The sequence below is a fragment of the Dipodomys merriami genome, unplaced genomic scaffold, assembly GCF_024711535.1.
Source record: "Dipodomys merriami isolate MVZ:Mamm:240054 unplaced genomic scaffold, mDipMer1.0.p SCAF_17, whole genome shotgun sequence".
NCBI classification, from domain to species: Eukaryota; Metazoa; Chordata; class Mammalia; order Rodentia; family Heteromyidae; genus Dipodomys; species Dipodomys merriami.
In genome coordinates this window covers 31636364-31652307 of record NW_027203048.1, presented here as the reverse complement: position 1 = coordinate 31652307, position 15944 = coordinate 31636364, and the positions used below count along the sequence as shown (strand labels likewise).

General features: G+C 39.4%; 1 protein-coding gene across 2 annotated transcripts in view; it reads right to left on the bottom strand.

The window, feature by feature from the left end:
• Positions 1–15944, bottom strand: part of Eml6 (EMAP like 6) — a 251333-nt gene that overhangs the window by 99899 nt on the left and 135490 nt on the right. For both annotated transcript variants that reach the window (XM_070025631.1, XM_070025632.1), the window contains exons 10-13: positions 11736–11948; positions 5649–5816; positions 4609–4715; positions 1363–1481 (exon numbers count right to left, since the gene is read on the bottom strand). In XM_070025631.1, the coding sequence (XP_069881732.1) occupies positions 1363–1481; positions 4609–4715; positions 5649–5816; positions 11736–11948 (607 nt within the window). The remainder of the gene's footprint in view (positions 1–1362; positions 1482–4608; positions 4716–5648; positions 5817–11735; positions 11949–15944) is intronic.

The window sequence follows — 15944 nt, the reverse complement described above, 5'->3', positions numbered from 1 at the left end:
AAAAAAATAGCTGAACTCTCGAGGACAATCTTAAACACATTTAAATCATGTCAACATATAATCAATATAAAGATATTTAATGAGATACTCCACATTTTTGGTGCTACTCAGATCTGAATTCAGGGCTTTTCACTTGCAGACTGTGCTCCATTGCTGAGCCACACAAGACTTTTTTTTCTTCTGGTTGTTTTAAATACATTCTTACTTTCTACTAAGCATATACAATCTGTCCATTTCAGGCTTCCTAAAATAGGGCAACGGGGATGTGCCACCACACCCAAATCTCTGTTGAGACAGGGTCTTGCAAACTTCTGTCTGGGCTGGCCTCTAAATTATGATTCTCCTAATTGCAGCTTCCCAAGTGGCTAAAATAACAGGCAGTGAGATACAGATGCTCAGCCTCCATTTTTAATGTCAAATATTTAAAATTGATGTGCATTTTACATATACAGCACGTCCCACTTTAGTCATGTTGTAAGTGCCTTAAAGCCATGTATAGCTAATGAGTACTCCATTGGATAGAGTTAACATGCAGTGCCAGAGGAAATGAAACTGAATTTGAGGATTTTTTTCTTGCAGAAGGTATGATATGCAGTGACTAAAGACTCGGGCATAAAAACATGTGAGGGTAAGATTTGAAGGGAGACTTAGGATGGGTAGAGTATGATGGACTAAAGGATGTGACAGAAAAAATAAACTTTTGGGGCTGGGAAGGTGGCTCAGGGGTAGAGTGCTTGCCTTGCATGCATGAGGCCCTGGGTTCGATTCCTCAGCACCACATAAGCAAAAAGAAAAAAAAAAGAAAAGAAAAAAAATAAACTTTTTCATGTTGCAATAGTGCCATAAAATAATTTATGGCATTGGATTCTATTAGGCCCAGGTGTGAATACATATAATGCACCAGAAATTTATTTAGATTCTTCTTGACCCTGTAAAGTTACATAGAAGAATTGTAGGTGTCAACATGGGTAAGCATGTATGTCATTTTTATGAAGGTTAAAATTATTTTGGACATGAGAAAATATTTGGAGAAAACTCTGTCCTTGAGTGGAGGCAGCCAAAGAGAGCAACGGGCTGGGGGCGAGAGGAAGCAGAGGTGGAGGAGAAAGAGCAGTGAGGCAGCCAGGGGCAGCAACAGCCACAGTGCTCAGCCACATAAACCAGCAAACTCTAGAGACGGCACACTGTGGTGGCCACTTCGGCCTGACTGGCAGGACCGGACAGAGTCACAGCTAAAATGGCAGCCATAGGAATGACAGCCAACCGAAAGGAAAGTGAATTCTTTAGCTTGTTCATAAGGCTGGCAACAGGCCTGGTAAACTCTGAAGCAGCAGCACCGTGGCCCCGAGACAGGCGGCTCACCCATGTATGAACTGGAGTTTCAGGCTGTCCTCAGGAGCCTTCTCCCGTTTGAGGAAGGGCACTGCATGGTTTTTCTCTTTGCTTTGTTGTTTTAGCTGAGGTAGATCTTCTTTGTAAACCTTAAAGTACAACAGCAACATTTAATAGCACTCCTTTCCTAGATTTCTAAACAGCAGTATGGTGGAATTTTTGAGAAAGTTTTCATTGCTTTAATATAAAGGTATTAAAAAAAATAAGACATGACATTGAATGTTATTTTCTATTGTATTTATTTTTGGTGATACTGTTTGTTTTTTACTATCATTTGAACCATGCTCTCAACCCTTCTTTTGTTTTAGTTATTTGAATCTTATGTTTTTTAGCCAGGCTATTCTCAGACCTTGATCTTCCTATCTATACTTCCCACATAGCTGTTACTAAAGGGGTGAACTACCATGCCCAGCTTACTGAGCTAGGAGTTTCAATAATTTTTTGCCCCAATGACTCCAAATTGTTGCCTTTCTACTTTCTGAGTAGTTAAGGTTACAGGCGTGAGCCACCAGTGCCTGGATGAAACATTTTTTTAAATAATTGGGATTCAAAATAATTTTCTTTCACTTGTTATTTTCTTAGGTAATCATGTACAGAAAATACATTACATTGTTACATTAAAAACAATTTTCAATTAGGTATAATTAGTTTCTTCTAGGGTAAGAAATTTCTTGATTATTTACAAAATAAGGGCCTTATGAGTACTTTTTTTTCTTTGGACTTCCAGCTTTCCAGGGCCTCATGCATCTTCACAGATCAGACTCTGAAATGCAGAGCAAAGCTCATTTTCTCCACCTAACTTAGTACCTAAATCTGGCAGCTGACAGAAAGGTTTTTACAATTTAACTCCAATCTACATAAAAATCAATCTGTTTTTTTTAACCACATTTTTATTCTCTATTATCAAGAAATGTTGATTTAATATATTTTAAATGATGTATAATATACTAATAATTTCTTATCTTCATGAAGGAAAATTTTCATTTGGCCAATTACAATTGCTAAAAAAATCAAGAAACATTATAAAGTTTATTTAGGATTTGGCCATAAATCATTACAAAAAGAAATGGAAAGATATTACTCTTTTGTCTATTACAAAGACAATGAACTAAGTTTTCAAGTCTAAAGATAATTATTCATCTGAATTCACAAGATTTTTCTCAAGGTCATCAGTTGCTTTAGATTATTTCTTTTTTTAATAAGTTTTTTATTGTAAAAATACTGTACAGAGGGATTGCTTCCTCCTTTGGTTTTCCCCTACCATCCCTTCCCTCCCACCTCCACAACTACACTCCCCCCCCCCCCCCCCCGCCCAAATTGTAAAGTTCCTTATTCAACATAGTGTCTTGGACATCTCATTGTTACAATGGGTTAACTTGTTTCCCTATTTAAACATTTTGTTTTTTCCCTTCCCCTCCCCAAATTAGACCAACATCAAATACAGCAAAAACAGGAGTTATACCATGGGGGAGGAACATACAAAGCAACAAAAAAAATCACATGGTATATTATAAATATGTTAGAAACAATAGCAAGAAAGGAAAAAAAAACACTTGTGTCCCTATCTTGGGGTTCATTTCGCTTAACATCATCTTATCTGGTCATATGTACATAGCTTTTGACCTTTTCTGCTTGTCCCAGACATATACTAGTTTTTGCAAACAAGGGAAACCATGGGACCTATGTTTCTTTGGGCCTGGCTTACTTCACTTAATATGATTTTTTCCAGGTCTTTCCATTTCCTAACAAATGGGTGATGTCATTCTTTCTGATGGAGGCATAGAATTCCATACTTTAGATTATTTCTACTGCTCATCTGATAGAATCTCACAAAGTTTGTGGGCTTCAAGTTCCTATTTGTTAGAAGAGAGTAAGTTCCCCACTCAGGAATATTGTGAACATAAATCAAATAATGCAGTTGGAAATATTGAAAACCAAGGTGCCAGGAGAATTCATGAGTCCAACACATAGATCTCAATTCAAGTCATGGGTTTTCATTCTTCATTACCATCACTGTATCAAGAGGAAAATAAACCTTCCAACTGCACAAAGTGACTTTCATTTTGTTTCAATTTCCTTTCCTCTTGGCATCAGGGCATATTGTTTAGTGTTTGTGTGACATTCTCATATTAATCATTCCTTTCCAAATCCCTTTTCACTGTCATTCTGCATAATACATTTATCAGTACATAGCCAACTGACCTAATTATGAAGTTGGCCTAAGCTATACGTTGGATTGCTTTTGTACTAATCCAATTTTTCAAACACTGAGTTGGTAATAATAGGCAGAAAACATGTAATCAAGTAAAAAAAAAAAAACAACAACTGTTAATTCAATGCTATGGAGACAAGCTCAGAGGTACCTAGACTATTTGCTTTGTAGAGAAGCCCAGGCTAGCTTTCTTAGCCTCATGCCCTGGCCATATAGAAGTGGGTAGGTTACTTCACATCCCAGGGTTAAGACCTAGCCCACAGAGACCAATCTGGTATATCTCCATGGACACACTGACAGTATACCTGAAAGCTGATGTCTTATTCATTCCATGATCATGTACAGACTCTTCTCCTGCCTTTATAGATGGCAGGGCAGAAAACAGAACCCCTACATCTAGTAGTGACAAAGGGATGTGTGTTTAGATTGCTCACAAAGATTAATTTCCATAATGCTCTGTTTAGAGCTAAAATGAAATGTCAGCTTCCAAAAGGAATGAATGCAGTCAACCAACTTTTACTAGTACAGATGATTTCTGGCAGGAGAGAGAATATACACTGTAATTGGGCTTGTAGGGCTTTTGCTTCAAATTAAATGGATAATGGTTGCTGTGAGTTAGGAGAGAAATGAGGCCAATGGCTCACATACAAACTCCCATGTCCATTCTAAAATCACAGGGTTTGCTAAGAAAATGAAGATGGAAAACCTTGAAGCTTATATACACATTTCTCTGCAAAAACAAAAATCAAAGTTTTAGACGATAAGGAATCAAAAAGCTCAAATATTAGGGGTTCTGTTTGGGAGATGTTGTAACTACCTTTCATTTACTATTTAATAAGATCTGACTGGATAATTTACTTAATTGAAAACATATTTAAAGGCAAGAAGCAAGCTTTTTTGGCCTTACTTCTCTTCTGCCTAAACAATAGCCATTTTTAGCGTAATGCCCCTCCAGTGCTAGCCAGGGTCTGGCTATGCATTCTCACTGTGCACTGCTCACGAACCTGGCGGTCATAATTGATTTGAGTTTCTTGTTCAATATCGGAGTCCAACTCGGGCACATCAGATAAGTCAGAATCAGACTCTTCACTGCAGGAATCCGTGCCACCTTCTGAGGGAAAATAACCCACAGGACACAAGTGAAAATGCGCAGATGCTAAACAGCTTCCCTCCCCACCCCAGCAAAAAAGAGTTCATTTGAAATATTTCCTTTCTTCTAGCAAAGTAAACAAAAGTAACTATGCTACAGTTTTCACTTCCTACAGTTCCTTTCATTTTTTGGCTTAGTTCAGAGCTCCCCTCCCCTCCCTTCCTGGGAGCTCTAACAGACTGTGACAGCTTTCCTCCAGGCACATGGGCCACACATGCTCTCTTTTATTAGAGAGCAGGATCCCTGGAGTTTAAAACCTTGCTTTGAAAAGTGTAAAGTCCTCAGGTTTTATCAAAGAGAAAAGCAGGACAAAAGTAAATCTAATTATATCAGTAAAGACTTTTTTTTGGGGGGGGGGAATACTGCCATATTGAGGTTTGAACTCTAGACCTCAAGCTTGTTAGAGGAGAACTTTACCACAGGTCACACCTCTAAGCCCCTAGATTTTCAACACGCCTACCAAGTACTGAAAATTACCTTGGTCAAAAGCCTGCATGCAGAGCCCTTCCCAGTAAATAGATTTATTTTATTACCTGTTCATTCCTGCTGACATCTCCATGGCTATACATAATAAGACTAGACTAAAGCCCCTGGATTCCCACCATGGACCATTCTCTGAACCTCAATATTCTGGGGGCAAGGTCCAATCCCAATATTTCTCTGAAAATCCCACAGGGTATTTGCTAGAAGCAAAATCCTTTTCAAGGAAAATTATCTCACTGACCCATATTAATCTCAAGCAATTTCTTCTTTTCAAAATGTTTAAAAATTTATTACAGGAATGTACTTTTCAAAATTGCTTTAATGCTTTGCCCCCAGAATAAACGTTAGAGTTATCCCTTCAGCATTTTTTTCATCGACAAGAAGATATTGGAAAGCAGTGTCTCATTTTACCCTGGGGTGAGGTTTCCAGCAAGCCGTTGCTGACACCTTCTGGAATAAACCTCCACTGGAACACGGAGTGGTCGGCTCCTCCTGTGCTTAACACCCATTGGAAGTCATGGGACCAGCGGACGTTTGTGACGTGTGCAGAATGGCCCACATACTTTCTAAATTTGGCTCCTGTAAAGGTATTTTTTGAGATGGTTAGTCATGCCAAAAGAAGAAAGAAAGAAAGAAAAAGGAAGGAAGGAAGGAAGGAAGGAAGGAAGGAAGGAAGGAAGGAAGGAAGGAAGGAAGGAAGGAAGGAAGGAAGGAAGGAAGAAAGGAAGGAAGGAAGGAAGGAAAGAAGGAAGGAAGGGAGGAAGGGAGGAAGGAAAGGAGGAAGGAAGGGAGAGAAAGAAGTAAAGAAATTAATTCATTAAAAGGAATTCATGTTCCTATTCACATTTGATTAAAGTCTTTACATACATCAGAAAATTAGTTTGTCTTATATGTAATAGCAAACAAACAAATGCTCCAAAATGTATCACATATATTCTATTATGAATTAATCTTAAGTTCAGTCTTAAGGTGCAAGCTAAAGACAAATCTGAACCTGTTCCAAATAACACTTACTGCTTCACTGACTCTAACAACAAATAATCAAGAATGAATATATTACATATTCTTATTCAATGCAATATAAAATTGGCAGCATTTCCCAACTGGAAAACAAAAAAGAATTCTGTGGAAACAATTTTAAATTAATGTTTGAGATCTTGCAGATAAAGAACTGTGAGAATGATCTTTTTTCTCTCTTAAACTGATTTCTTTACTCTGCCAGCACCAGACCCAGATAATGAGTGCAAGGGGAAAAACAACTTGTGGTTGAACTACTGCAGTCAAGTAAGTGTTCCATGTAGGCTGGGGACACAGCAGGGGCCTGCTTACGTGTGCAGGCCTTGGGCTCTACAGACTATGGAGAGGGAAGGTTGACAGCATGCCCTATACCCACTCCAAAAACCCTTCTGCCTCTTCTCATTCCTCACTCCTTTTCAGAGGAGGAAAAAGACATCTGTTTAACTGTCACAGGTTTAAAATTCAGATACCTGTAGGAGATGTAATGACTTAAATTTACACGAAGGTGAAAATGACTGTTATCTATACCCTGGTGAACCCTCTCCCTGCAAAAGCCTAGGAAGGAAAGAAGCATTAATTTGTTTGTTCGTAATTGCTTTATAATAATAGGACAAGCAAAAAGTTAGAAACAGCAGTAACATTTACAGATGGCTTTTCGTGGTCATGGAGCTGCAGTGAGTGACCACATATAGATTTGTTGTAGATATGTGAAGCACTGGACTTTGAAAGTAAACTGCCTAGTTCAATAGTGACCTAAATCAATTTTGGCTGTAAAGTCAAACTGATTGATTCCAAATAGGATTAGCTGGAAATGGTGTTAGCTTAGAAACAAAGCAGGGTATGTTGTCCTATACCTCTAAAGGTCCTAAAAGTGTATGGGGCTAGCCTCTGTCCTTCTCTGAGATCATTCAACCTGTCTCTTCATAGTGATCTAAAAGACACTGCAGAGAATTCTTAAATACAAAACAAAGCAAATGAGATATAGCTAAAATACAGGTATATGCCATCCAAGAGGAAGGTACAAAAGCCACTGCCAATCTGTCTTGACAGTTTTGGACCATGCCATAAAGACACTCATGTAAACAATAACACATAAACAATCACGTGACAAAAAGTCATAAAGCTTCCAGCTACGAGTTCTGGGACCAAGAGGAAGCTGGAGTCCTTTAGAGGACTCCAACCTCATGAGAGGCCTTGAACCTTCCATCTACTCTATTCATGAATCCCAGATATCATACCTCCCCACCCCTGCATCTCCACAGGCAAACAAAACAAAACCTGTCAAATCATAAACATTTCCTCTTCAAATGTGCTAAATGGGGGATGGGGATAGGCAATTCATTATGCAGCAATACATAACTAGTATACACTTAATAGACTGGACCTGAGGGCTCTCATCTGATTTTCTGGTCCCTTTCCATCACCTAGTCCACTATAGGCACACAGGTCCCTTTGCATTCCTCAAACATACCAGCCACTCTCTGCCTCTAAGTCTTGTGCATGCTGACCTCTCTCTCTTTGAAATGGCTGGTTCCTTTGTCTCCTTCACGTCGCTAGTCAAGTGAACCTCTACTAGTAAGCTTCTTTTGATATAGAAACACACCACCCCTACTTATTTTTCCTTGTGTATGGACAGTGCTTCATTAGCAGAACAGAAGCTCTCTGAGGGCACTGCCATGTGCTTGTTTTGCTTATGGTCATATCTCCATCGCCCAAAGCAGCAGTTAAGTAATCGTTATCAAATAAAGACAGGCCACATCTATGGCCTCCAAGTTTCTCCTTAGGACAAAAGGTGATGAGGCAAGTTTTTCTTTTGTTCTTTGTCCTATCAGAGGCTCTGGCCTTACCCTTATTTCTTCTCTATCTACCTTCTCTCCCGTGTCTTTAAAAACAATCCACATACCCTGTGACTTCCCAGTGTTAATTTCCAGCCTTGAACTCTCTCCATGGAAGGCTGATGGCCTATGTGCCACGTCTACTTAAATATCTAACAGGTACCTCAAACTTACCATGAAGAAAACAGATAGAGAAGGTCTTCCCCTTCCTGGTCTCCCCAAACAGGCAGCATTTTCTTTTCTCCATTTATTTATTTATCTATCTATTTATCTATTTACTTACTTAATTTTTGGTGCCCCAGTCCTGGGGTTTGAACTCAGGGCCTGGGCACTGTCCCTCAGTTTTTTTTGCTCAAGGCTAGCACTCTACCACTTGACCTGAAACTCCACTTCCAGGTATTTGGTGGTTAAATGGAGATAAGAGTCTCACAGACTTTCCTGCCCAGGCTGGCTTCAAACCATGACCTTCAGATATAAGACTCCTGAGTAGGTAGGATTGTGGGTGTGAGCCACTGATGCCTGGCCTTTTCTCGTTTTTACATCTTTGTAAATGTGTTACCTTCTATCCCATTGTTCAAGCCCCAAGTTTAGAGGAGTCATCCTCATTGTTTTTCCCCTCTATTCCCACATCCAGTCAGGCAATAAGACCTTCAGCTCTTCCTTGAAACCTTGCCTATGCCAACCACCTTTCTCTGCATCTGTTCCTAGCTGCATGGCCTCTCAGGTGGCCCCCCTCACCCTCACAACCTATTATATAGTATCACAGTGGTCTTTGGAAGGCTCAACTTGGTCATGTGCCACTTAAATCCTTATGACTTTTCACTGCACATAGAGTAGAATCTAAGTTTCTAGTAGCAGCTACAGAGCTGTACATAGTGTGGGCCTGCCATCCTTTCCAACCTCATGACACATCTCCCTCACGACTGTCTAGCCTGCTCTACCTCAGGCCCACCCAAGCTACAGTGAAGGCCTATTCTTTCCCCTGCCAGCTCCCAGGTTTCAACATCCTGGACCCTTGTCACAGGATGCAGCTGCTCCAGATCTGTGTACAAAGCTGTGCATGTGGAGGGAGAATGGGATGAAAGCTCTGGGAAAACATGGGCCTCTGGAGAAGGGATGGCACCAAGGACGCCAAGGGTGCCAAGGCATGGCTTTCACCTCACGTTGGTGTCTGTGTGGAGCCCAACAGGATGAACACTAGGTCATCAGGAAAAACTGCCAGCACCAGTCTTGATTACTTTAAGATTTGAGAGCTATCAAAATGAGAAACACAAATGGTTTTGTCTATATAAAAATAAAGCCAATTCAATCATTTTCATTAACTACAGTACACTTCAGTGAAATTACTGTGAACCATAATATAATATATATATAAAATTCAAATTATATACATACACACAAACACACATATATAAAACATAGAACAACTCACCGAGCTAACTTGACATACTTGGATATATAGCTATCCCATCAATCTATCTGTCTGTCTGTCTGTCTGGATAGATAGATATAGAGATAGATATAGAGATGGATGGATAGAGAGAGAGAGAGAGAGAGAGAGAGACTGGAAACCAGTATCTGTGATCTATATATGTGTGTATATATACACACACACACACACACACACACACACACACACACACACACACACACACACACACACATATCTCCAATTGTGTCAAGTTAGCTTGGTGAGTTCTATTTAGTCACAGGAGTAAACCATAATGCTTGCTTAGTGTCTCACACTTGTTCACAGTCATCAACCTCCGTTCATATGTGTCTTTCTACAGGTTCAAAGCTTGGGGGAGGGGGAATACTTGTCACTGGTATCCTATGTCAGAGAGGGGCAAGTTCCACAACTGCTGTTCCTACCAACAATTTCCACACACTTTTATTAACCTCCCCAGGAGCAGTTTTCACACACACACACACACACACACACACACACACACACACACACTCACCTAGACGTCTCTGAGGCAAACTGCAACATTTGTAAGTATGCATTGCTCAAGGTAGAATAACTCCCTTTGCCAGGAGGATGGGTCTACTGTGGCAGCTCTCCTACTCACAAGGTCCATTAGGAAGTGAGAGAAGAGTCTGAACTGGGCACATGAAAGTAATTCTGCGCTTGGACCATCTCTTTGAAGCTGATGGCCATTTTGTCAAGTGTAAGTAATGGTGCTTTTGCAATGCATTTTATGTTCCATTTTGTACCATAATTGTCACTGCTTCAAAACTGCCAGTTAGCTGAAAATGACTTTCTGATTACATTTTCCAATCCCTTTCCTTGCTTAATTTAAAAATCGCTCAAGTGCAAGAGTGTTCAGGCAGCAGCATGTCCCTGCTGATTACTTTTGTGAGATCCTATTTTTCAGGACACAGTGGCAAAGCCTCAGAGAGAGCCTGTGTATGAGCTCTGTGTAAACTTGAAGAAGAAGAAGAGGATGAGATTACTGAATGGTTAATTCAGTCATTTTACATAGCTGGAAGGTACACCATAACTACACTGATACAAGTTTAACAATAACATACTCAATAACAAAACTTGAGGTCATAAAGATTGTTTTGAACCTAACTCCTCTCTCAAAAATTTACCAGTTAGCTTTTACAAATATGACTTGAAAAATAAGTGCTGTGACAAGTTTGCACTGTCACCAGGAAGATTATTTTCAGATTTTAATTATGTCTAATTAGCTTCCCTTTTCTGTGTATAAGCCCAAGCAGCTAAGAAGCATAAAATATTTTAAATTATAATATTTTAATGGAATATATAATTTAAATTATGAATATTTATATAAATGTACATAAAATAGGACTCTTTTTTGGAACATGAAACAGAAAGGGTTATGAATCACAAAATGGTATTTTTACCAAATCCTAACTTAAATTTGCAAAACACGTATCTTAGGATGACAGAAACAGAAGACCTGGAGCCAAGCCTTGGTGGTTCATACTTGAAATCCTAGCTACTCAGGAGGCTGAGATCTGAGGATCACAGTTCAAAGCCAACCTGGGCAGAAAAGTCTATGAGACTCTTATCTCCCCTTAACTACCCAAAAGCCAGAAGTTGGAAGTGTGACTTCAATGGTAGAGCTCCAGCCTTGAGTAGAAAAAAAACAAGAGCACAAGGCCCTGAGTTTAAGCCCTAGTACGGGTATGTGTACACACACACACACACACACACACACACACACACACACACACACACACACACACACACACACACACACACACACACACACACACACACACACACACACACACACACACACACACACGCAGACCTTGCAACAAATGCTATGTAAAATACTTAAACAACAAATAGAAATATACAAATGAAAGCAAGAAGTCTTCATTAAATAAGCACCTAGAAAATAAACCCTTTGTACTGTCAGATAGTCCAGAGTAGTCCTCAATGTTTTGGTCTTACTTTTTTTTTTTTTTTTGTAGATCATGGAGCCTGAACTCTGGGCCTGGGCACTGTACCTCAGCTCTTCAGCTCAAGGCTAGTGCTTTACCACTTAAGCCACAGCGCCACTTCCAGCTTTTTCTGCTTATGTGGTGTTGAGGAATCGAACCCAGAGACTCATGCATGCAAGGCAAGCATTCTACCACTGAGCCACCTTCCCAGCCCAGGCCTTACCTTTCTTGAGACAGGGAAATTTAAACAATTTGACCAGTCCAAAATCATCTCCGGACACAAGCACTGAGCTGTTATAATTTGCATCCACTGAGTTGATATCTGTGACCTCAGTGTACTTGGGCCAAATTCCAGTCACTTCAGGGCCTTTCACACATGTCCATGAGGCCCAAGGAATCCCCTTGATCTCTTCTTTACTTGTTAAAGGCTTCCCGGCTGAAAGTGATAGGAGAGAATGCAGTTATTTTACACAAAAAGCATAGTTGAATCTACCAGGTTCATTTTTCTAATATGTTTGATGTTTTTAATCTACAGATTAAAGAAACTCTTTATCCAATCTATGATTTTATTTTTGAGGTATATATTTTTTTTCAGTCGGTTGTGGGGCTTAAACTCTGGGCCTGGGCACTGTACTTTAGCTCAAGGCGAGCACTCTACCACTTGAGCCACAGCACCACTTCCGGTTTTCTGGTAGTTAATTGGAGATAAGAGTCTCATGGACTTTCCTGCCCAGGCTGGCTTTGAACCACAATCCTCAGATCTCAGCCTCCTGAGTAGCTAGGATTATGGTGTGAGCCATGGGAGCCTGGTTTTATTTTTGAGGTTTTATGGAAAGCACTTGCTCAAAAGTCAGGCATCAGAATAGGAAATTGTTATTAGATTAAATATAATTTCTCAAATCTTAATATTTATTTCTCTTTAATTACTTGGATATAGGTGTTATTATGTTGTGCATTATTAGTGAAATGGTTAATTTATTAAGCATTATCACACTAAATCATCAACATTTTGAAAGGCTTTTTAAAAACTGGTTATTTATCCCCAACTTCTATTTTTCATACTTTATGGATGCTTACCTGTGTTTTTTTAATTCACATTTTAAATTAGTTTTTTTAAAAATGAGAGATTTTATTAAGTTTAAAAGTTCTACAAAGGAAGGGTAACAATGCTCAATAGGAAATGTACTCATCACCTTACTCATGTAACTATAACCCCTCTGTACAGTATCTTTACAATAAAAAATATATATTAAAAAAAAAGAGTTGCCCAAACTGAGCAAAGAAGAAGTTAACCAATTAAATAAGCCAATATCCTATAATGAGATACAGGAAGCTATCAAAAGTCTTCCAACAAAAAAAAGCCCAGGACCAGATGGATTCACAGTAGAATTCTATAAGACCTTTAAACAAGAACTAATACCCATACTCCTCAAGCTCTTCAGAGAAACAGAGAAGGAAGGAGCTATCCCAAACTCATTCTACGAAGCCAATATCACACTCATCCCCAAACCAGGCAAAGACCCAACCAAAAAGGAGAATTACAGGCCAATCTCCTTGATGAACACAGATGCAAAGATCCTTAACAAGATTCTAGCTAACAGAATCCAGAAACACATAAAAAAAATAATTCACTATGACCAGGTAGGCTTCATCCAAGAGACACAGGGATGGTTTAACATACGTAAGTCAATAAATGTAATCCAACATATCAACAGAGCCAAGGTCAAGAATCACATGATTATCGCTACAGATGCAGAAAAGGCCTTTGACAAAATTCAACATTCATTCATGCTAAAAGCTCTGGAGAAAATAGGAATAGAAGGAACATTTCTAAAAACAATAAAAGCCATTTATGACAGACCAATAGCCAATATTATACTTAATGGGGAAAAGCTACAACCAATTCTCCTAAAATCAGGAACTAGGCAAGGATGCCCACTGTCTCCACTCCTCTTCAATATAGTCCTAGAACCCTTAGCCAGGGCAATAAGGCAAGAAAAAGACATTAAAGGGATCCTCATAGGAAAAGAAGAAGTTAAACTATCCCTTTTTGCAGACGACATGATACTATACCTCCACGATCCCAAAAACTCCATCCCCAAACTCTTAGAAATCATAAATCACTTCGGCAAAATAGCAGGATACAAAATAAACCCACAAAAATCAGTTGCCTTCCTATACACTGATAATGTACAGGAAGAGAGGGAAATAAAGGGAGCAACCCCATTCACAATAACCTCCCGAAAAATAAAATATTTAGGAATTAACCTAACCAAAGATGTAAAAGAACTATTTAATGAGAACTATAAAAAGTTAAAGAAAGAAATTGCAGAAGACACTAGGAAATGGAAAGACCTCCCATGCTCCTGGATAGGCCGACTTAATATAGTAAAGATGGTAATACTTCCAAAACTAATATACAAATTCAACGCAATTCCTATTAAAATCCCAATGACGTACATCTCTGAAATACAGAAAACAGTCCAAAAATTCATATGGAACAACAAAAGACCTAGAATAGCCAAAACAATTCTAGGGGATAAAGACAATATGGGAGGGCTATCCATGCCGAACTTCAAACTCTACTACAGAGCTATAATAACAAAGACAGCATGGTACTGGCACAAAAACAGACCCGAAGACCAATGGAACAGAATAGAAGATCCAGAAATAAATCCACAGGCCTACAGCCAGCTGATATTCGACAAAGGAGCCAAAGACATACAATGGAAGAAACACAGCCTCTTCAACCGCTGGTGCTGGGAAAACTGGGCAGCCACATGCAGAAAACAAAAAGTGGACACCAGCCTATCACCATGCACCAACATCAACTCAAAATGGATTAAAGACCTTAACATTAAACCTGAATCTCTGAAACTACTGCAGGACAGAGTAGGAGAGACACTTGAACTAATAGGCACAGGAAGGAACTTCCTGAACAGAGTCCCAGGGTCACAACAAATTGGAGAGAGACTCGACAAATGGGACTACCTTAAAATAAAAAGCTTCTGCACAGATAAAGCTATCGCAACCAAGCTAGAAAGACAACCAACTAATTGGGGAAAAATATTTACCAGCAATATATCAGACAAGGGGTTAACATCCTGTATATACAGGGAACTCAAGAAACTAATCCCTCCCAAACCCAACAAACCAATTACTAAATGGGCAAGGGAACTAAAGAGGGACTTCTCAAATGAAGAAATAAAAATGACAAAGAAACACATGAGGAAATGTTCATCATCCCTGGTGGTGAAGGAAATGCAAATAAAGACAACCCTGAGATACCACCTTACCCCAGTCAGAATGTCCCACATCCACAAATCAGCCAACGACAAATGCTGGAGGGGATGTGGAGAACGAGGAACGCTATTACACTGCTGGTGGGAATGTACACTCATACAACCACTTTGGAAAGCAGTCTGGAGGGTCCTTAGAAAGCTAAAGATTGACCTCCCTTACGACCCAGTCATACCACTTCTAGGCATCTACCCTGAACAACAGGAACCAATATACAAGGACACGTGCACCTCCATGTTTATTGCAGCACTGTTCGCAATAGCTAGGATATGGAAACAACCTAGATGCCCCACCACAGATGAATGGATCCAAAAATTGTGGTATCTATACACAATGGAATACTATGCAGCCATTAGAAACGACAAAATAATGGCATTTGCAGGGAAATGGATGGAGCTAGAAGGAATCATGTTGAGCGAGGTAAGCCAAGAACGAAGAGACAAACAGTACATGGTCTCCCTGATAAGTGGATGATGAATCCAAAATGTTAGGTGATATGACAAAACTAACAGGACTTAAGAAACAAAGAACTCCCACTCATCTGGTTGAACCACTACTAAATATCCCCATGCTGCTGATCACATATATGGTATATAACATATGAGCACCATTATATATTACAGACTGTGATAGACAATTTGCTCCAGGAAAGTTAGAATGAACTTGGGACTTTAAATGAGCATCATTATTCCACAATACTGTGAATTTCCGGAAATTAAGTAATCACTTAATCACAATCAAAAAAAAAAAAAGAAAAGAACCTTGGGGAAGGGAGGGAGGGAGGGGATGGTAGGGGGAAAACAATGGAGGGGGTAACAATGTTCAAGAGGAAGTGGAAGTGTACTCATTGCCTCACTCATGTAACTGTAACCCTCTGTATAGTATCTTTACAATAAAAAAAAAGAGTTCTAGGCACCGAATTCACAATACTATGACAAATAGAACTGGCTGGGGAAACAGGCCTGCCACTGTGCTAGGTCTGGTCCCAAACATGATGGTACACACATCCTTAATAGCAGCTGAAAGAGCACACAAGGGGAAAACACAACCAGTAGGAAAATGCTTGGTAAATAGCCAGACACAATTTAAAAATTTTAAATCAATACAGTGAAGTAATGTCTTGACGGCTGCC